Here is a 21,953-nt window from a genome sequence, read left to right on the forward strand (position 1 = left end):
ACTTAATAGATATAATTGAAATGTAGTTCAAATTATATTTGATGACCTCAAAATTAGAGAGTAAATTCAAAAAATAAGGACATTTTAATCAATAACAATATTTAATAAATGTTTATAATTATATTTCTATCCCTATAATTACAAAGATACCAAACTCAAAATTTGGGATATTTCAATGAAAAAAAGTTCGACACTCTTGTTCACCCTCTTGATAATAGTAATCTATTTTCATTTTTAATTAATTCCACAGTTTCAGGTTTGTTGGATTTATGATTGGACCGGTCTTCTCTCTTTACTTTTTTTACTTCTCTCATTGGTCAAAATAATTGGACCGGATGAACCGGATTCATCTACTTGGCGCATGCGCCTACAACCTGACCCGATCCACTTGGCGCATGTGCTTACAACCTGGATTTGCACGTACCACCGCCTCATTATTTACTTTAGAAGTTTCTTCACTGTTGGGGTTAATAACAGGCAACAGCTACGCGTCCTTGAAGGAAATACTTTTTTCATGAAACCGCTTTGACTTCAATCAATTAATTAATTAATTTATTTATACAGATAACAGATTCCTATATTATTGCTATATATAACTTGAATTCTATGACCTGTTTAATGTTTAAATTAATTATCATCATACTCTCGTTTTCTGTTCTTCGTGTTTGTTCACACTTTCCTCTGAGCATCTCATTTCATTCTTCAGAATGTCGTACGCATATCTCTTCAAATACATAATCATCGGAGACACAGGTGATTTGCTTCCATCAATTCCTATTTCCTTTTTTTTTTTCCATAAAGTAAACACGTTTGAATCATGATTTGTTCTGTTTTATGGGCATATGTTTGATTTCGGCGTGGAACATTGTTCGGGGTTTGGGAACGCCTTAATAAAAATATTTTATTCGTACTCCGTTTGTATGTTTTCTTGTATATGATAGAATTGGCCAGATTTATGAATCTATGATAATTTCATATTCAAAAAATATTTCATGGGTTTAAATGTTCTGTTTTTTTTTTCATGAAATTTAGGATCAGTTTTCTGTGTAATCCTAATTCGTGAAATGCTTGCAAGTTCCGTTCATAGTTGGGGATCTTTTTGTTTCAAATATAGAGAACTTTTTTAGTTTATTGTTGTCTTGTAAACCTGTCCGTTTTTAATTGAACGTTTTACGGGTTTATTTTGTTACTAGTTGTTTCTTTTCTGTCAATATTGTTAAGTATTGAACTCTGTAAATCTTTGGCACTTTGCACGTTTTCTTCTCAATTTTCTACTCCACTGTCTAGAAACCTTGGTCCTCTGCTTTAGCTTTACCCCTTGTTAATTTCCATAGCCAATTTCCCATACCCTACCATAAATTGGATCTTCTCTCAAAGTGTTCTCAATTTCTGAAACATTTGTTTCTAACTTTATCAGTTCAATTCAATGAAACCACACAAGAGGTACTGGTGTTCTTTTTAATCCACGATAAAATTGTATTCACGATCAAATGAAGATAGAAGTATAAGACTATCAAGTCAAAGAAATGGAGGCAGCGAAAGATCTTAGAAAGGCCAACAATTCAAGAGATGACCAACAAAGATAACCTGGTAAGAATGATCCTCAATCTGGCAACATTGTCAGCCATCAAGTTCGCTACTTGGGGATCAATCTGCGGCAGAAGTGTATTCTTGATGCCTAGGCTTTAGCTTTTCTAATAAGTTGTCTCAGACTCGAGGAATCCTGAAAGCCATGTAGCAATGAGCAAATCACAACCTGAAAGTTCACTTATACACCTTTAAAAACATAATGTATAAACAATAATTTCTAATAGCACCTAAAGCCAAATTGATGACTTCAGTTTCAGAAGTTGCTGTGTGCTAAAAAATTCTATTGTTCCTCTCGTTCCATATAGCCCACAGGATTGCCAAAGGAATGGAAGACCAGCAAACTTCCCCTTTCTTGGTTAATCCAGAAATGTGTCATTCCTCCAACAAAGCTTTCACTGAAACGGGTATGTATCAGCTCAGGTTTAGGACCTTCAAAAAGTGATTCCAAACTGATGTACTGAACTTGCAACGGAAGAATGGATGTCTTGAAGACTCGACCTCCACATTGCAAAGACAACATCTCATGTACCCTTCTTCAATAACATTTCTTTGGTAAGTCATCTCTCCCAAGTTGTCACCCAAACAAAAGACTTGACTTTTGAAGGAGCCACTGTCCCACTAGATAATTGTAAAAAAATTTAACAGAGAACTCTCCTGACTTATTCCACTTCCAAGTTCTTGCATCATGTTCTTTACCGAATCTCCCAATCATTAAAGCCCCTTCTAAAGGAAGGAGTCCTGCAAATACCGTCATCAGCCATCAAAAAAGAATTGGCTACCAAGGCTTCCTTGTCTACTACCACATTGAACAAGGCTGGAAACAAATCTTTAAGAGTGCTGTCACCAGTCCAAGGATCTAACCAGAATCTTAGCCTTCTACCATCTCCAATCTTGTAGCTTATTCCTCTGCTGAAATGTGTGAAAGCGTTATAGATTCCTTTCCAAACACCTCAGCCTTATGTCATTGGGGGAATTCTGGCATCCCAACCATTCTTCCTAGACCATATTTCTTGTCTATGATCTTCCTCCATAGGTTATCTGGTTCATCAGAAAACCTGCAGAGCCATCTTCCCAGTAGCCCAAAGTTGAAAATCTTTATATGTCTGATCCCCAAACCACCTTGGGACAGGGGGCTTATAATCCTGGTTCCAACTCACTTGATGGTACTTGGGAGAGTCTTTCCATCCCAACCATAGAAAATCTTCCATCTTCTTTTTCCATTTTATCTGCAACCTCTAAAAGAACTGGAAACAAGGACATGTAATAGCCCGGAAGGCTTGCCAAGACACTTTTGATGAGGGTTACCTTACCACCTTTAGGTACCTTGCTTTCCAAGTAGCCAGATTTTGGTCCATCCTTTCTAGGATTGGATTCCAAATGACTTTGGAAGTGCAAACCCAAACATTTGGAAGTCTTCCAACTTTGCATCCCAACAAATCAGCCAGCACCTGAATGTTGGGAACCTCCCCGACAATTATCATTTCACTCTTTGATTAGTTCACCTTCAAACCTGAGACTATCTCAAACCAAAAGAGAAGATATCTCAGGTTGAGAACTGTTTTCTTGGTAAAAAACACAGAAAGGATTCAGAGCATTGAGAGAAGAGAAGAGAGAAGAGATTTGAAGTCAAAACTGTCATTGGTGGTGCCAGTCTTTTTAGTATTTATATTAGGGCGACCCACTCTAATAATAAAAGGATAAAATTACATATGTGCCCCTTCAACACCAAAATAAAGAAAAAGCTGACAGATTCAACACTCCCCCTCAAGTTGGGACATAGATATCAATCATGCCCAACTTGTCACATAAGTCATTGTGCTGTAAGTGATGTAAGCCCTTTGTAAAAATGTTTGTGAGTTGCTCCTTAGAACTAACATATGGAGTACACACTTCCCCATTAACAATTTCCTCTCTAATAAAGTGTTTGTCTACCTCAATATGTTTAGTTCTATCACGAAGAACTGGGTTAGTTGCAATGTTGATGGCAACCTTGCTTTCACAATACAAGGACATGGGGCTATCAACTGGAAAACTCAGCTCGCTCAACAAGTTCTTTATCCATGTAGCTTCAGCCACTCCATGGGACATTGCTCTATACTCAGCTTTAGCACTAGACCTAGCCACAACACTTTGTTTCTTCTTGCTTCTCCATGTGACTAGGTTTCCTCCCATCAAAGTACAGTACCCACTAGTGAACTTTTTGTCATCAATTGATACGACCCAGTCAGCATTTGTATATACTTCAACCTTCAAATGCCCGTTCTTTTGAAATAGTAAACCAACTCCTGGAAACTTCTTTAGATACCCGAGGATTCTTTCAGCTGCCTCTAAGTGTGTGGTCTTAGGAGCATGCATGAATTGACTAAGTACACCCAAAGCATAAGCAATGTCTAGCTGGGTCATGGACAAATACAAGAGCCTGCCCACAAGTCTCTGGAATTGCTTTACATCCTTGATAATCTCACCACAACAATCGCCCAGTCTATAATTTGGATCCATAGGAGAGTCAGCTGGTTTAACTCCTAGTTTTCTTGAACCCTATAACAGATCTAGGATATATTCCCTTTGAGAAATGAAGATCCCCTTTTGTGAGCGGGCCACTTCAATTCCAAGGAAATACTACAAGGGACCTAGATCCTTCACCTCAAATTTAGTGGCCAAGAGGTCCTTTAGCCTTTGAATTTCAACTTTCCAATCACTTGTGATCACTATGTCATCAACATACATTATCAAGGTTGCAATCTTTCCTTCTCCTCTTTTCACAAATAATGTATAGTCAGTTTGACATTGTTTGTAGCCAATTTGCTGCATAGCCAGATGCAACTTGCTGAACCAAGTTCTTGGTGATTGTTTTAGTCCATACATGGGCTTTTTTAACTTGCACACTTTTTGTTCTTTGCCTTGGGCACTAAACCAGGGGTTGTACCATGTACACCTCTTCTTCAAGGCAACCATTCAAGAAGGCGTTTTTAATATCTAGCTGATGAAGATCCCAATCAAGATTTGTAGCAAGAGAGAAAAGAACTCTGATGGAATTCATCTTAACTATTGGAACAAAAGTCTTTGCATAATCTACTCCATACACCTAAGTAAACCCTTTTGCCACCAACCCGATCTTGTATCTTTCTACTCTACCATTAGGCCTATGCTTCACTATGAACACCCACTTACACCCTATCGGTTCCTTACCCTCAGGAAGATCCACTAACTCCTATGTACCATTTTTATGTAAGGCATTCATCTCTTCTGTCATTGCATCTATCCATTTAGGTACTGAGAGGGCCTCTGCCACTTTTTTAGGGATAGGGACACTATCAATGGAAGAAAGGAAAGCACGAGAAGAGGATGAGATGTTCTCATAGAAGATAAAATGGGAGATAGGATGCTTGGTGATACAAGACCTAACTCCCTTCCTTTGAGCAATAGGGATGTATAGGTCATTAGCAGATGAAGTATCAATAGCAAGAGGGTCATAAACATCAATAGGAATAAGAATACCTGGTTGGATAGGATTTGTCCCCGATGAGTCTGATGATGTTGGTGGTACAACTCAAGTTGCTCCACAGCTCTTGAACTTGGTTGGCCCTTGCGGTGATGAAGAAAACCACAGAATGGAGTAGGGTGGGGCAAAGGAGGAAGAACCTGGACTCCTTTCTCCTCCACCTTACTCTTCCCCTAAGGAGAAATAGGGAAAAAAGGATCACTCTCAAAGAAAGATACATCCATAGAAACATAATATTTTGTGGAAACGGGGCCAAAACACCATAACCCTTTTGAGAAGAGGGGTAATCCAAGAACACACAGGGGATAGTACGAGGATCAAGTTTACCACGAGTAACTCGCAAGATGGCATATGGTTGACAATTAAACACACATATAGGAATGGAGAAGAAGGGACTTTTAGGAAATAGGAGTTGATGAGGGTCCTTGTACCCTAACAAGCGAGATGGCATACGGTTGATAAGGTAGGTAGCATATAACACAGAGTCTAGTAAAAAATGTTTAGGAACATTCATGTGTATGAGTAACCCACGAGCAACTTCAAGGAGATGGTTGTTTTTTCTTTTGACAACACCATTCTACTGGGGGGTTATAGCATAGGAGCTATGATGGATGGATCCACATGAAGCAAAAAACTTCGTGAGATTACTATGAAAATACTCTTTGGCATTATTTGATTGGAAAATTTGGATCTTTGTTTGAAATTGAGTAAATATCAAGCGTTGGAAATTTTTAATAATTTTGGATACTTCATCTCTAGACCGCATAAGATACACCCATGTATATCTTGAGTAGTCATCAATAAGTGTAATGAAATATTTATAGCTAGTCTCAAATGGTAAAGTAATAGGACCCCAAACATCAAAATAAACAATACGGAAAGGAAAAATCAAATTTATTATTCCTCGAAGCGAAATGATTTCTACAATGTTTGCTCAACTGACAAGTTTGACATGTGAGTTCAGACACTAACACTGACTTAAACAAGTCTGGAAACAAAACTTTTAACGACTTAAAAGATAAATGGCCTAAAAGACTATGCCATTAATAGACTTGACTCTTACTAGATGGACTCTTGGACTCAATAACCGTAATACTAGCTTTATTCTCCAGCATGTAGAGACTATCCACCATACAACCTCTACCAATCATCTTCCCCGAGGTCAAATCCTGTATCACACAAGAATAAGGGGAAAAGGTTACTGAACAGTTTAACGAATTTGTTATACTACTGATAGAGAACAAATTTATAGGTAGTTTTAGAACATGTACATTAGAAAGGGTGAGTCCAAGAGGAAGGGAGATGGTTCCTTTTTTTTTATCAGCAAAAGAGAATTTTATTTGAACTTAGGGTTAAAATAAGGTTTTACAACTGAAGGGAGATGGTTCCTTGACCAGCAATGGTGGAGAAAGAGCCATCAACTAGTCTCACCTTGTCCCTACCAGATAAAAGATGACAAGTTTGAAAACAAATTGACTTACCAATCATATGGTTCGAGGCTCTAAAATCTATTATCCAAGGGGAGTTTGAGGGATGAGAGGACACATGGAAAGCTGCGGTAGAATTACCACTGATGTAGACATAAAGGAAGTCGAGGGGGGAGGAGTTGAGTCCACTTGGTGGATTGCTCTCCCATACAGTTCCAAGTGGTCATGGGAAGAGTTAATGATATCTTCCTTGGGATCAGTCATGGAAGGGAGGTCCTAGCTCAAGGTAGTGGTAGATGATTGAAACTCCTAAGAGGCCAAGTTTGCTGCATTAAACTTCTTCTGACCTTGCTGTCTTGGTTTCATATTTTGGTATGATTTTTTACTCAGCTCCTGGGCCCACTTTGGCTTCCCATGAAGTTCCCAACATGTATCCCGAGTGTGTCTAGACTTCTGAAAATGAGTTCACCATAGTTTATCCTTGTCATCAGCTTTCTTCTGGAAATCACTCTTTTAAAGGAATTACCACCTCCTGTAACTATACTCCCTTTAGCTACTAATGAAATCTGCTCCCCCTTAGAATTATTCATCACATTTCGTTTGCTCTCTTCTGATTGTACTAGGGCATACACTTCTTTTACTGATGGGAGATCTTTACTCCCCAATATTTGGACCCTGATAGACTCATATGTAGATTTCAGCCCCAAGAGGAAGGCAAAAACCCATTGTTGGGAAACCAGAGACTTGTAGGCTTTAGCATCTGCATCTAGGGGTTTCCATGAAAAACCGAAAAGCCGAACCGAACTGGAAAATGCGGTTAACCGAACCAATCGATTTGGTTTCAGTTTGGTATTTTTGAAAAACTGAAGGACCAGTTCGGTTTTCGGTTAACCTACAAAAAACCAGCCTTTAGCTGAACCGACCGGTATATATATTTACATGTATATTTTATATATATTTTTAGTATGACACATATTTTTTATACATTATATATAAATATATATTCATTATATAATTTATCAAAAAATAATCTATTTATAAATATATTATATATAATATATATCATTTATTATTTATAAGATAATATTATACATATGTTTATATAATATGTATTATAAATATAAAAAAACCGAACCAATCAAAAACCAAAACCGGTGGAGCGGTTAATCAGTGGTACCGTTTTGGTTTCGGTTTGGAGAAATGGAAAAACCGGTGATACCGGTTCGGTTTGCAAAAAGTGCCCATGGTTCGGTTAAATGGAAAAACCGGTGGAGCTGAATATGTAGATTTAGCCTGCTCCCAAATCTCATGAGCTGCTTCTGCCCACATGAAGGTCTTTCTCACTTGTGGCAGCATGGACAATAACAGCCATGACATCACCATGCTGTTTTCCTGGTCCCACCTATCATGTTCTACACCTCCAAACTAAGGTTCTTTGGCTTTACCATTAATATACCCCACTTTTCCCCTTGGAGTTATGTAAAGCTTGATTCCCCTTGACCATTCTAGGTAATTAAGACCATCAAAGGGGATCACAGCCAGGGGAAAACTCAAGTCAAATCCTCCATTCATTCCACTTTGACTAGAGGTCACACTAGAATCCTCAGAAGACCTGGTATTTGCTCTCAGTTCAGTCACAATTCAGTCAAGGTACTTGTTCTCAGTTCAGTCACAGTCTCACAGTTCAGCCAATATACTTATTCTTAGTTCAGTCACAGTTCTTAGTCCAGTAACAGTTTAGGCACAAATCAGTTCTTGTTCTCACACAGCAGAGTTATCTCTGACCACACAACAGTACTTTTTCTCAGACTACCACCACACTACAGAACCAGTTTCAGAGGCAAAACAGATCAAGTTTAGGTCTGAACAGTCCAGTCCCTACAAGTAACGATTCACCAGATTTTTTGACAGATTTTTACCACACAATTCACCAGATTTTTTGCCACACAACTACTGCAGTTTTAAAAAATAACAATGAAAAAAAAAACTGCTGTCACAGCAGTTACCAAGCATTCATACCTCAACAGCGCACCTTTCGGGGCACAAAGAAGGATCACTTGATCCACACAGGCTGAGAAAACACAACCTCACAGCAGCCACTGGTCATCAGACCTACATATCACACTTACCTGGGTACGGAAGGATCATTTGATCCACAAAGATGAGAGAAAAAGCAGGGGACCACCTTCACAGCATTTGGCTTCCCTCCCTTTGGTGTTTTCTTGGCACATGACCAAGAGGAAAAGGGAATAAATACACGAAAAGGCTTCTTAGGTCAACCCGTTGCACCCTTTCTTGGATTTGATCCACAGTAGACAGAAAAAAAATCTGGAGAGAAAAAAGCTGATCGCACTGCTCCTAATCACAGATCTGTCACTCTGATACCACGTTTTCTTGGTAAAAAAGTAAAAAACACAGAAAGGATTCAGAGCAGTGAGAGGAGAGAAGAGAGAAGAGATTTAAAGTCAAAACTTCACTGGCAGTGCCAGTCTTTTTAGTATTTATATTAGGGCGACCCACTCTAATAATAAAAGGATAAAATTACATATGTGCCCCTGCGGCACTAAAATAAGGATAAAGCTGACAGATTCAACAAGAACCTGGTCTGCCGAGGCATTATAGAAGAAGAGGGTATCATTTGCAAACTGCAAGATAGAACCCTTGTGCTGTTAGTGCTTACTTTAAAACCTCCCAAACATTCCAAATCTGAGGCCCTTGCTACCATTTTACTAAGACCGTCCATCACAATTAGAATGAGCAAGGGTGATAGAGGGTTCCCTTGCCTCAAGCCTCTTGAACTTTTGAAATTGCCTCTTGCTGGCCCATTAAATAAGATCGAGAATCTTGGGGTGGTTATGTAGACTTTCATCCAACTTCTCCATTTTGATCTGAAATGCTTTCTTTCCAACATGTAGTGCAGAAAAGCCCAATTAACATGGTCATAGGCCTTTACTGGGTCTATTTTACACACAAGCCCATTCCTCCCACTTCTCCTTCTTGAGTCAATAAGCTCATTGGCTATAAGAACACCATCATGGATGTGTTTGTTGTGGATGAAAGCTCCTTGATATATAGAGATCAGTGGGTCCAACACATTCCTTGGTCTTGTAGCCAGAATTTTAGCCAAGATTTTGTAGACACTACCAATCAAATTGATTAGCCTAAAGTCCTTCAACTCTGTAGTTCCAATCTTCTTGGGAATGAGTGAGATTAAAGTTGCATTCAGACTTCTTTCCAGGGCTACAAAGTTATGAAATTCCTCAAGCACTTTTAACAGATCATCTTTGATTAACTCCCAAAATTTCTTGTAAAATAAGATGGTAAAACCATCAGGGCCTAGGGCCTTTTTCTGTTCCACATCATCTCAAGCCTTCTTTACCTCTTCCTTAGAAAAAGGGTTATTCTAAACTTGTTGCTTGCTGCTCAGAGAGGAACCCAAATTGTAACCCATCCAAATTTGGTCTTTGCTTGTAGGGGTCACTAAAAAGCTGTTTATAAATACTTATGAAAGTATCTGCTATTTCCTTTTCTTGCTCCACTATCTACTATCCATCCTCCATTTTCCATCTTCTTTATGGAATTGACCCTTCTTGCATTAGTTAGCTTGTGGAAGAAAGTAGTATTATTTTCTTCTGCTTTCTGCCACATTGCTATTGATTTGTGTCTCCATTAGCTAGCTTGTGAAAGGAAGTTCCCTTTTATCTGAATTAGTTAAAGCCTAAGGAGAAAATGGAAACTTGAAGTAAGGTCATAACTTTCAAGAAGTCAATGTCATCAATACCATTGCTGGAAAATGCTACAAGTGTTAGACAATGTATGCCTTCAACTCCAACCAGGTTGATGTAATATGATATTTATTATTGAATGAAATCAAAGCATTGCTATTTCATGTGTGTTTCTGTGTTATACCCCTTAAGCTAGACATTTATGAGACTCATGTTAACTTAAAATTTTCTTTGTCATTTGATAAGCTCTCCAAGTTTATCATGTCAAGGCTGACACTTACTACTGAAATGGTTGAGCAGTTTGTCTCAACTGCTAGGGTTAGACTTAAGGTACAATGAGTGGGTGTTTAGTGAAACATTAAACAGGGACCATTTCCAGTTACGCCCTGGACTTTGGCAAAACTGGAAAGTTGCATTTAATCCCAAACTTGATAGTGATACTTCACTAAATGTTGGATTGAGCTGCTTTTGATATGACAACCAATGAGATCACTTAGGGTCAAATACTTGGGGTATGCTGGAGTAGTTTAGAATAGCATTTGAGTGGGTTATCATTTGATAGGATTAGCCACTTTGTCAGACAAAGAGAATATATTGGTTTACACCCTCTCTAATGGAAACCTAAAACTGCTGACAATGGATTTCAACTTGTTTTGAAATTAGTTTGCAAAATGTCTTTGTATCTATAAATAGTTATTTTATTAAATGTTTGTAAAAAGTTTTAATCCTAGGATCCATCTAACCAGAGGGTGTGACACTACATCTTCCAGTTAGGGAAGAGGTCCTTCCTTGTGGGCAGTGTACTGATATTATGGGCTGAGAGGTTGAGAGCAAGTGTCTACTTGGGTTAAAACCTGATGGGCACTTTTCTCAGCATTTCCCCTTCCCATCAATGCCAATGCTGGAAAATGCTACAATGACATTGCCCTTTTCTTTAACCCACACCAGAAGTCCTTAGGGTTATTAACAAACATCCATCAAATTTGAGCTCACTGGTCCCTTGTGTTAGAAGGGATCAGTTCTGTACAGGACACTACCTCCTGTAATGATGTTTATGGATTTGTCTATTTTAAGATCTAAAAGGCTACTCTAATCATGACAAGATTAATAGTTTTCTATGAATACTATACTCCATTGGAGAAAATTTGAGAACTTCTTTCCTCCCAAATGCTCCAAAAAGTAGTATCACCATGTTCTCTTCTAGTGTGAGGTGATACAAGACCATGCCAGAATTGGCTGGGGTTATTTGCATGGAGTTTCCACCATGAGTGAGCTGATTTAAGGTATGATATTAACTTCTGGTAGTGAATTCACTGTGAATACTGAGGTGATTTAATTGACTCCCTATTTTCTTGCACAAAATGCTAATATGAGAGATGATTTTGAAGTTTTTTATTTATGCTAGTGTGCACCACTTCTCAACATGAAGCTATATTTGTTGGAACTCTGGGGCTTGAGTTGCTTGACCAAATAGCTTCTACCCATTCTTTTTAAGAGCAAGAAGTATAAGGTTCTTAGAGCCTTAGGTGCATAGTGTAAGGTGAGCCACGCACCTAAATGAAGTGAGCTTCCACTTTGAAAAAAGAACAGAAAACTTAAAATACAAGAAAATATGAAATCTAAAATTTCAAAGGATTAAAATATTTCAAAAATCTTAGTTGCTCAATTGGTTAGTGTATCATCTCATTAAAATGAAAGTTCTAACCTTGTACATTCAAGTCCTACATAGGAGAAACTGTTTAAACTCTGTAAATCATAGGTAGTTAAGTACACCCTGCAAGCTACAGTATACTAAATTATGGTTCCAACATTGACTTCAAGGTTAGTTCATCTAAATGTAGCAACAAGTTAGGTAAGGTGCACACTATAAGATATAGGCCTTGATTGTGAGCCTGGGTGCACCCAAGGGACACCCTTTTGAAACACTGCTTCTACCAAACACAGAGGGCATGGAGAACCTAGAAGAAAGAGGAGAAATATAGGAAACTTTTAGGTTTAGGAGACAGTGGGACATTTTTTAGCTCACTGGGTGGAATTGGAACAAAGTTGTCTTGGTTTGGACAATACAGTGGCAGGGGTTTTCAGCTAAAATTTATGTCATGCATAAAAGCTGATGGAATGAAGAGTTTGGACTGACAACTGAAGTGCCATGTTTAAGATTATTAGGTCAAATTTGTATTATAAATATTAAACAATAAACCTCTACCCTTAGAAGTGGTAAGATGCTGGAAGTGGTGCAGATTCTTCATCAGAAGGGACTATCTGGGTTGGCCATGTTACCTTCACATGCCATGTCAACCCATACCCAACATTGTATTTGAGCTTTCCTCTAGTGATATTAGTGGTCCAAATGTAATTGGTAATTAAAAATACCAGAAAAAGGTCAAAGTTTTTAGGATTTTAATACATGAAAACCAAATAGAAGGGTTTTTATGTTGGACAAGTGTCAAGGACTTGCAGGCTGAAACTTGCCCCCAGAGTGGGTGATGGAGAGTGCAGACAAGCAGGGGTGATAAATCATGCTGCCACATGGAGTACTCCTGTATTTTTATACATTTATCTGCTCTCTCTCATTTATATGGAAATTTTCTAGTTGAATTGTTTAGGGAACTCCAAAGGGCTCCAAATTCTTTGTTTTGCTGCCCTTTATTCATGGGGAAAATTTATGCTCCAAAGCACTTCCCATGTGTTCATGCTAGGTCCTTGTTGGGCAAGTTTTGCATTATAAATATTACTACTTTGAATGGCTAATATTTATTAAGGAACTACTAATATAAGTTGGGGTATGGTGCTGATGTGGACCAGAGGACTGGACACTTCCAATCCGGAGGATACCTTACCTATTGGACAGTTATGATCTGCCACACCATTTCTCCTAATGGCAGCAATAGGGTAGGTCAGAGGGAAACTCCCTAGTTGACCTGATTAAGGAGTTGTTTTCACATGTACATAGTTGTTGCATGGTTAATAAGTCATAGTTGTCTCTGTTATTATGTATAACATTCGGTCAACTTCTCAGTTTTGCATTCTCTATGCATTCCTTCTATTCTCGCTTTGGCTTCTGGGTTCCATTTTAATCCTGCTGTCATGTTATTTTTCTTTCCTTTTATTATATACTAGAGAATGACCCCTGTACCAAGTACGGGGTAACTAAATGTGTGTATAATTTAGTTTGAAGTTTACTATTTAGTTATAACAAATTAAACTAAAAAAACTAATATGGGTCTTACATCTTTGTAATTAACAATTTATTCTGACCTATTTTATTTGAAACCCACTATTAATTAATGTTTTTTTTTATTTGATTTAAGATATTAAATGAGATCTTATTGGTAAACAATAATAACCCACTTTATTTGGTATTTACTATTTATCTAATAGATGTATTTTGAGTTATTTATTTTTAAAAGTTAAATTAGGTTGCCTCCTAAAAGTTAAATCAAGTTTGTAATTAATAAAGTATTTTCTTTTTGAAAAAAAAAACATTTAAAAACAAATGTGGGTTTATGGTAATCTTTTAATGGGTCCTTGCATTTGTATTTAATAGACTATGGATAAACATGTGTTAAGCTAATAAATAATTGTCTACGTGAAACTACCCACTTTTTGAATCCTATTTCTTGAATTAATAGGATGCCATGCGTCTGAATGGTGGTAGTGGGTTGTGGGCTTTAGCAGCAATTTCTCAGAAAATGCCATGTGTCTAGCTTTCTAGAAAAATGAGGTCACATGTCTTAATGGTGGGGGGCTGTAGCCTGGTAGTGGGCCGTGGGCTTTAGCAGGAATTTCTCAGAAATTGCCACGTGTCTAGCTTTCCATAAAATGAGAAGGCCACTTATCTGAATGGTGGTAGTGGGTTGTGGGGCACCCCAACAAAAACATATCCCAAACTTAATTTCTCTTTCTCCAGGCTGTTATGTTAGTGTCTGGACTTGTACTATCTACCTAAGCATTATCTCAAGCTGTCTTTTTAATGTGTTTATTGTTCATCTTAGATTAGGAATTTATTTGTTTAAGTTATGATGAGAGGAAGAGGCAGTTCATTTGTATAGGTTTTTGTAGAGATAATGGGTCGAATGGGACTTAGTTTCTTTGTTTTTCTGTAAGTTAGGTTTATGACTTGTGTTAGTAGGTAGTGGGCCTTAGTTATGGGTCTGTTATCTCTTTTATTATTGTTTTTTATTGCTTTCTTTAGTGATGGACGCCCTACTAAGTGCATTCATGTAATTGTCCTTATTTTTAACAACAAAAGAATAAACGAGATCATTGGGGGTTGAAGAGAGCTTTTGAACTACTCTCTTCTTCCTTTTCTTCCATCTTCTTCATCCATCACTTCTCTCTCTTCAATCTCCTTCTTTTCTCCTGTTTCTTTTCTTTTAATTCAAATTATTGCAGGTGTGATTTACAACTGTTTTCTTTTCTTTTTGTTTTACAGGAGTTGGCAAATCATGTCTTCTTTTACAGTTCACAGACAAGCGGTTCCAACCAGTGCATGATTTAACTATTGGGGTTGAATTTGGTGCTAGAATGATCACAATTGATAATAAGCCAATAAAGCTGCAAATATGGGACACGGTTTGTTTTCTTGTTTCTTTTTTTTGGCCTTTTTACATACAGAAGCTAGTTGGACTCAGACTGATATGTTGAGATGAATTTGTTCATATTGCTAGTTCAATGGTTATTAACTTAAAGCAACACTAACGGGATGGCTGAAGGAACCTGAAACTGTAATTGGAAATACAAAGAATATATGAAAAGATTTAAGTGGCTGGTCAGAGATATGACAATTTCAGTCCAATGGGAAAGGCGGCCAGCTAACGGGATGGTTGATTTCTTTGCAAAACAGTGGGTGCATAAGTCTGAATTATTCTGGGTTCAGTTGTAATCTGTTTATATGGCCGGGGCTGCATCTTGCACTTCTGCTGGATGTACTCTGTAATCATGTGATACTTAATTATGCTCTAATAAAATTTCTATCATTTATTAAAAAAAAACTTAAAGCAACACTAATGTTGGCTGTTGCTTCTCACAATTGATTTTGAGTTTCGCCCTTTTAGTAGAATGTTTTCTTTTCTGCAAGTCTGTAATCTCTAGATATTGGTGCTCTTCATTACGATTATATTTTTGCATCACCATACCACCATCATCATACTCTTCATTCTGTATTTGGCTATACCTAATACTTTATCTGTCTGAATTTGTTCTAATTTGGTCCTCAAGATGTTTTAATTATTTAGGTTCTGATGACAAAAGTTTGATTGACATGACACTATAGTTATTTCTCAATAATTCGTGAATCATATTTAGTCACTTGACAGGCAAACGCTTATTTTGGTTTGCTTAAAGGGCCACATAAATTGATGAAATCTAAAGTGCTTATTTCACCTTCATCATTTTTTATGCATGCGATATCTCTTGGTCAACATTCTTAGTTGAGTGTTGAGCCTCTTCTAGGGATCCTCTGCTCCTACTACTAAATACTAATATGCTTGGTTGATTCTTCATGAACTAACATTAAGTCAATAGGCTTTGGTAAGGCAGCCATTATTTGGCATGAAATATTATATTTTATAAAGAGCAGTCAGAGTAATAGTATTTTTCCAGAGCTTGCATTGATAGTTTTGTTGCTTGATAACATGGGGTTTTCATGTAATAAAAGTACTGCATTAGAGCATGTGATAATGATATCCTCAGAAAATAATACTCTATAAGAAAACAAATTAATTTTCTATCTTCTTGGTGTTTCTTCTTAATTTGAAAGGCAAACCTGGATGGTTGAGATTTGAGAAATATATAGGTGTTGCTAGATACTGTTAGGAAAATGACATGTGGAAAATAATAAGGAATTCTGTTTTTCCTACAAATACCATGCACTTCTTGGAGAAAGTTTGTTTTCCATGGTCATTTTATATCCAGCCAGGCATGTTAAAATAGCATTTTCTGCAGAAATGATTTATTTAGCTCCATATTACATGCAACCAAATGGAGCCTGAATGGAAAATCCAAAAGATATTCAATATTGTATTGTTTCTTTCTTTCTTTTTTGAAAAGGTAATGTATTGAAGATTGTATGGATTATTTAAAACCTTATTTCTTTGGTCGATAAGGCAAATGATAATGATGGTTGCTCTTCCTTCCATTATTTCTCCAAATCAAGGTGCTCTTGTAAGAGGTAGACAAATAATTGATCAAATCCTAATTGCCAATGAGTTCGTGGGGGACTTCAAGAGAAAAGGAAAGGAAGGCTTTGTGTGTTAACTGGATTTGGAAAAAGCTTATGATATGGTGGACTATTCTTTCTTGTTGGAAGTTTTGAGGAGCTTTGGGTTTAGGGAGAGATGGTGCAAGTGGATAAAGCTGTGTTTTAAAAGAGGAACGTGCAAAGCGATGCATGCGCCTTTTTGAAGTAAGGTGCAAAAATACAAAAAAAGGAGCTAAAAAAAGTCAGAAAAGGAGGCAAAAAAAAAAATGCAAACAAAATATTAAACATAGTGTTAATAAAAAAATATAAACTTAAAATTTTAAAATAAATGTTTTAAAAAACCTATTATCTAAACATTTAAATAATAGTGGTACTGGTAGGCATTCATGGGCTTGCAGCTGACAATTGGGATGTTGGAGTATTGACTAGGGCTATTGGCCTCCCCTTGGAAGGACATCCATGCTATCCTTCCCTCTTTCTTGCCTTTGTTAGGGATGCAAACAAATCGGATCGGATTCAAATAGGGTATATCCGAATTCGATCCAACATTGTTCATGTTAGATCCGATTTGATCCAAATATCCGATTGGATCTGATAGTAAGGTTGCAACTTTGGCTGGGTTGGCCCGAACCCAACCCAAAAAAGTCGGGTTGGGTTGGGTTAGGTCAATGCTCGGGTTAGGGTTAGGGTTGAAATTCATGAACCTGACTTTACTTTGGGTTGTGTTAGGGTTAACCCCTTGGGCAACCTGACTTAGCCTGAACCCCACTCTATAGTACATGTCATATATAAATATATGTTATATGTAATATATCATACATTGATTTGTTTAGATGCATAATAGTTGTATAGCCCCCACCACATAGTATCATGTATTGCTTTTACAATAATCACTTCACTTAATCCTAATCGGAAAGGCTAAAACCTTATTAACATATTTTATGTTTTTTGAATATTTTATTTGCCACCCATAAAAGATCTTTCATAAGTCATTGCTCATAATAAACTATAGTAATTTTAAACACTTATTTTTCTGAATTTTGTACCAAAAGAACCATTAAAAATGTCAACAAACAAATACTAATGAAACATAGGATTAATATATGTAGTGAAAGTTGAGTTAAGATCTGACATTGAAAAGTTCTACGAGGTTTTAAGGGATTGGAAGAAGGTTGGATTGGGCCCAACCCAAGCCCAGCCCAAACCGAGACTTCGAGTTGGGTTAGGGTTGAAGGAATTTAGTTCGGGTTAGGATTAGGTCTGGTAGGTCGGGTTGGCCTTAACCTGACCTAACAAGTTAAAAGTCAATTCCTCCTATATGTCTTGCTCTGAAGATGAGATTAGAATTTTTTAGTCTGTAGGAGTTTTGGGGGAGGGGGGGAGAGGCTTTTTCTCCATCAATAAACCTCACTATGGGAAGCCAAATGTATATTTTCAAGGTCAACCTAATAAACTTATATCACCTTGTTTGAGTATCTGTAATTGGATTGCATTGTATTAACATTGTTAATCATAATTGAGTATCTGTTGGGTATGTAACTAAAAACTGAAGTATTCAACATGATACAACACCCTTGGACAGAGTTTATCTTTGCTCTTTGAATGATGGATGCAAGCATCCTTCTGTGCATTTTACTGACACACAAGTATTCAGGTTGAACATCAGCCTGAAAAAAAAAAAAAACCCTTAGTTCAATGCTGGTTAACCTGTCCACTTAGCTGCTCAGAAAGACACTTGCGTCCTTCATTCAAGGAGCAATTTTTTTTTATTGTACAGGTATCTGGGTATGATAGGTTGTGACAATGTAATTGTGCTTCTAGAATTGCATAAAACCTTGGTACAATAATTCTGAACTGAGGTTAATTTGTTTCTTATCCACCAAAATTAGAATTTTATGAATGCTGAAGTTCCTATGAATATATCAGGCTGGTCAAGAATCTTTCAGATCAATTACAAGGTCATATTACAGAGGGGCTGCAGGTGCTTTGCTAGTCTACGATATAACCAGGTAACTTTCCTACTTGAATTGTGAGACTATGTCATAGGAGCATCCTATCCTTTGGAAACACAGTTGATGTGCTTGGATGAATCAAATGGGAAACCAATTGTCTAAGTATTTGTTGTCAGTCAAACTTGTATTGATTGGTCCATTTATCTACTAGCTATTCTATAAGTGGGAGTTCCATCCCCTTCTCATCAACTTTCTCCCTTCTTTATTCCTTTTTTGCTCCAACACTTTTTTTTTGGGATTATAGCTGATAAGGGCAACTTTTAGGCCCTAATATCAATAAAAGTAATTCTTTTAATATGATTTCTAAAATAAATTAACTTTTTAAAAAATATATCAAATAAGGGCAGAAACACTGCTCATCTTCTTCTTCCTCCAAACCACTTCCATCGCAGCCCCATGAACCTCAATGACCACCATCCATCAGCGCCGCCAGCGCCTTTGGCATCCTCCGGCAATGCCTCCGCCTGTACCCACCTCCACCTCTTCCCACCTCTGCTCCAGCCCTACAAATCTCAATGACTATCATCCACCAGCACCGCCGCCGCCGCCTCTGCCCACCTCTGCCCCAGCCCTGCAAATCTCAATGACTACCATCCAGTGCCGCTGCCACCACTTCCTTCTCCGCCCACCTCTGGCAACACCAATCTGATGACATGAGGTGGGCGGTGGTGGCCGGAGGTGGGCGGAGGCATTGCCGGAGGTTTCCAGAGGCGGCGCTGGTGGATGGTGGTCATTGAGGTTTGCAGGGCTGGGCTGGGGCGGAAGTGGTTTGGAAGAGGAAGAAGATGAACAGTATTTTTTGCTCCTATTTGATATATTTTTTAAAGAGTTAACCTATTTTAGAAATTATATTAAAAGGGTTTCTTTTATTGATATTAGGGCCTAAAAGTTGCCCTTATCAGTTATAATCCCCCTTCTTTTTCCTCCAGTTAGTCCACATTCCACATTAATTTTGAATTCCAGATCCCAATCTTCTACTTTCTATTACCTGTTGTAAAGGGGACAAATATGGGTTCTCCCCAATTTACACCTGCAATGCATGTGGCATGTTGGCTACTCAATCTAATTATAGAAACCAATATTTTTTTTTTAAATTTCAAATAGCTAGGATAATAAGATAATTTTAATTTAAAATTTCTAGTTCTGCAGTCTGCAGAATTGTCCTATTGGTAAAATATGGCATGAAAGGAGAGCTGGTTTTGCTCCAAAGACATGCATGGGATATGATTAAATTAAATAGGTGTAGATTACGTCCTGATCGTGCCTTAATATTATATATTCTTTAGTGTATATTTTTCTAGTTATATGTATTTTATTTATTGCTCATATTTTTCCAGGAGGGAAACTTTTAATCATTTGGCTAGCTGGCTTGAAGATGCAAGGCAGCATGCAAATGCAAACATGACAATTATGCTTATTGGTAACAAGTGTGACCTTGCTCATAGAAGGGCAGTGAGTACAGAAGAAGGTGAACAATTTGCCAAGGAGAATGGGTTGATATTCATGGAAGCCTCTGCAAAAACTGCTCAGAATGTTGAAGAGGTAGTGGACCTTACTACTTACTGTGAGAGCTACCAGAAGCTTGGTGGTTTTATAATGGTCATTGTAATTTGAGGTTTGCTATCTATTTTCCTTATTTCTGAAGCTGGCAAGTAATTCATTTCAGGCGTTCATAAGCACAGCTGCTACAATTTATAAGAAGATTCAGGAAGGGGTCTTTGATGTTTCAAATGAGGTTTGCTTCCTTAAATCTTTTCAAGTTACAATATAGAATAGAAAGATATGATTGAATATTATAGCAGCTTGATGGAAGATGGACCTTCTGATGATCTGGTTGCCCTTTTTCTCTGCAGTCTTATGGAATAAAAGTTGGATATGGAGGAATCCCTGGCCCATCAGGAGGCAGAGATGGCTCTGCTTCTCAAGCAGGAGGCTGTTGCAGTTGAGATTTGAAAACACACTTACCAAGTCAGATAGCTCTTACTTTTTCCATTCTGATAGTATATTCTCTGTTTGTTGAATCTTATTAGTTGTTTCGACTATAGGAACCAAACCAACGAATTAATCCAATATGGAAATGTGATATAGTTGTATAATTCCCTTTGGTTTGTTCTTGTTAATTGTTACTTGGCTTGTAAATCTGGTATTCCATTTAGTGATATTGTGAAGTTTGTTCTTGTTAGTGAAGTTGCATCTTAATGTCAACGGAACTTGATTTTGATGCACACTCCGTTTAATTTGAACCATGAACCTACTTGCTTATGCGGGACAGATTGTGAAGCAAAGAGTCCTGGTTAGTGGTTATAATACCATTTATACAGTGCACTCCATTCCAATCTTGATCTATAAGTGGAGCAAATCTCTTGTAGGTTATAGGACCATCGATTCTAATCGAGGCCAAAGTCAGAATGGCTATGAATCAACTGCCAGCTTATAATCTTTGACTTGGGTTCTTGGGTAGACACCCAGTTCCAGTTCAGCCAAGTTCATTCAAGGAGCCCACAAACCTGCAATAAATGAAACATGATAAAATAACTAAGACGAATGCAGTGCAAGCCATGCTTGTTGGTCAAACCCGTTTTTGGTGCTTGGTGCTTGAAAACAGTGGATCGTAGTATTGAAACAAGTGTAAGATGGGTTGGATTCATGTACTCAATCCTATATTCAAAAGTGGTTTTGATTAACATGTGTGGCTAGGGGTCATTGCATCAGTAATAGCAAATAATTTTTCAGAATAGGAATCATAACCATTTCTTTGGTTACAGTGGTAGAACAAATCCTTGGGTTAGGTTCAAATCCACTCCTTACCTGAGACTACCCACTCGAGTCCTTTGTGTTTGGTTGGGATCGTCGGGTGAAAAGTTCTATTTTGTGCCACGTTGAAACGGACGTATATCAGTTTCCCTGTCTAAGGTCTAAAGTCTAAAATCAAAAGTTGCCACCATCTCCAAAAACAAGTAAAGGAATTGAAGCAAGCTCGTTGCATCAAAAGAATACATATCTAAAGTTTTACAAAACCCAGATGGCTCAATGCCTCAATCCATTGAGAGCATCAAATGCTGAGTCGAAGGAGTGAAATGCCGCAAGCTTGACCACCTTCTCGAACCGATTTAGAATTTTAGATCCACGACAAAACTCAAAATTGCTTCAGTGTATCATCTCATCAAATGCTGTGTGCCAAGAGTAATTGTAAGGAAATTAGGTTGTGTTTGGCTTATGGGTTGGAAAGGAAAAAAAATGAATATTCTCAAATATTCTTCTTTTTATATGTTTGCTTTGCAGGATATAGGATTGCAGTTTTCAAATTCTGGAAGTGGAATGACATCATTTTTTTAGTGTGAAAAAAGAGTGGGAAGCTTGTTTAACATAACAAAAAAGTACTTTATGGTATTTTTAATTCCAATCCAAAATGGAACCACAATTCTGTTCAGGTGGGTCATTAGCTCAACCATTTGGGTCAAATGGATTAATCTGTGATGTCATAAATAAGTAAGA

At 37.5% G+C, this 21,953-nt stretch overlaps 1 protein-coding gene across 1 annotated transcript; it reads left to right on the forward strand.

Annotated features, from left to right (window-relative positions):
* Positions 1 to 433: 433 nt before the first annotated feature.
* On the forward strand, positions 434 to 20,640 carry LOC148874897 (ras-related protein RABB1c). The gene is made up of 6 exons (XM_088963848.1): positions 434 to 753; positions 14,680 to 14,819; positions 18,373 to 18,455; positions 19,796 to 20,000; positions 20,125 to 20,193; positions 20,312 to 20,640. The coding sequence occupies exons 1-6, from the start codon at positions 708 to 710 to the stop codon at positions 20,402 to 20,404; spliced, it is 636 nt and encodes a 211-aa protein (XP_088819974.1). The 5' UTR covers positions 434 to 707; the 3' UTR covers positions 20,405 to 20,640.
* The last annotated feature ends 1,313 nt before the right edge of the window (positions 20,641 to 21,953 follow it).

The sequence above is a fragment of the Nelumbo lutea genome, chromosome 1 (genome assembly GCF_056320005.1).
Source record: "Nelumbo lutea isolate HS-2025 chromosome 1, American lotus-T2T, whole genome shotgun sequence".
NCBI lineage: Eukaryota > Viridiplantae > Streptophyta > Magnoliopsida > Proteales > Nelumbonaceae > Nelumbo > Nelumbo lutea.

Bases quoted from the DNA above. Each gene is read 5' to 3' on its own strand.
- LOC148874897 (XM_088963848.1), top strand. From the start codon at position 708: ATGTCGTACGCATATCTCTTCAAATACATAATCATCGGAGACACAG. The intron at 14,820-18,372 runs GTTTGTTTTCTT...TGAATATATCAG, and splicing joins AGCTGCAAATATGGGACACG to GCTGGTCAAGAATCTTTCAG. The intron at 20,194-20,311 runs GTTTGCTTCCTT...TTTTCTCTGCAG, and splicing joins TCTTTGATGTTTCAAATGAG to TCTTATGGAATAAAAGTTGG.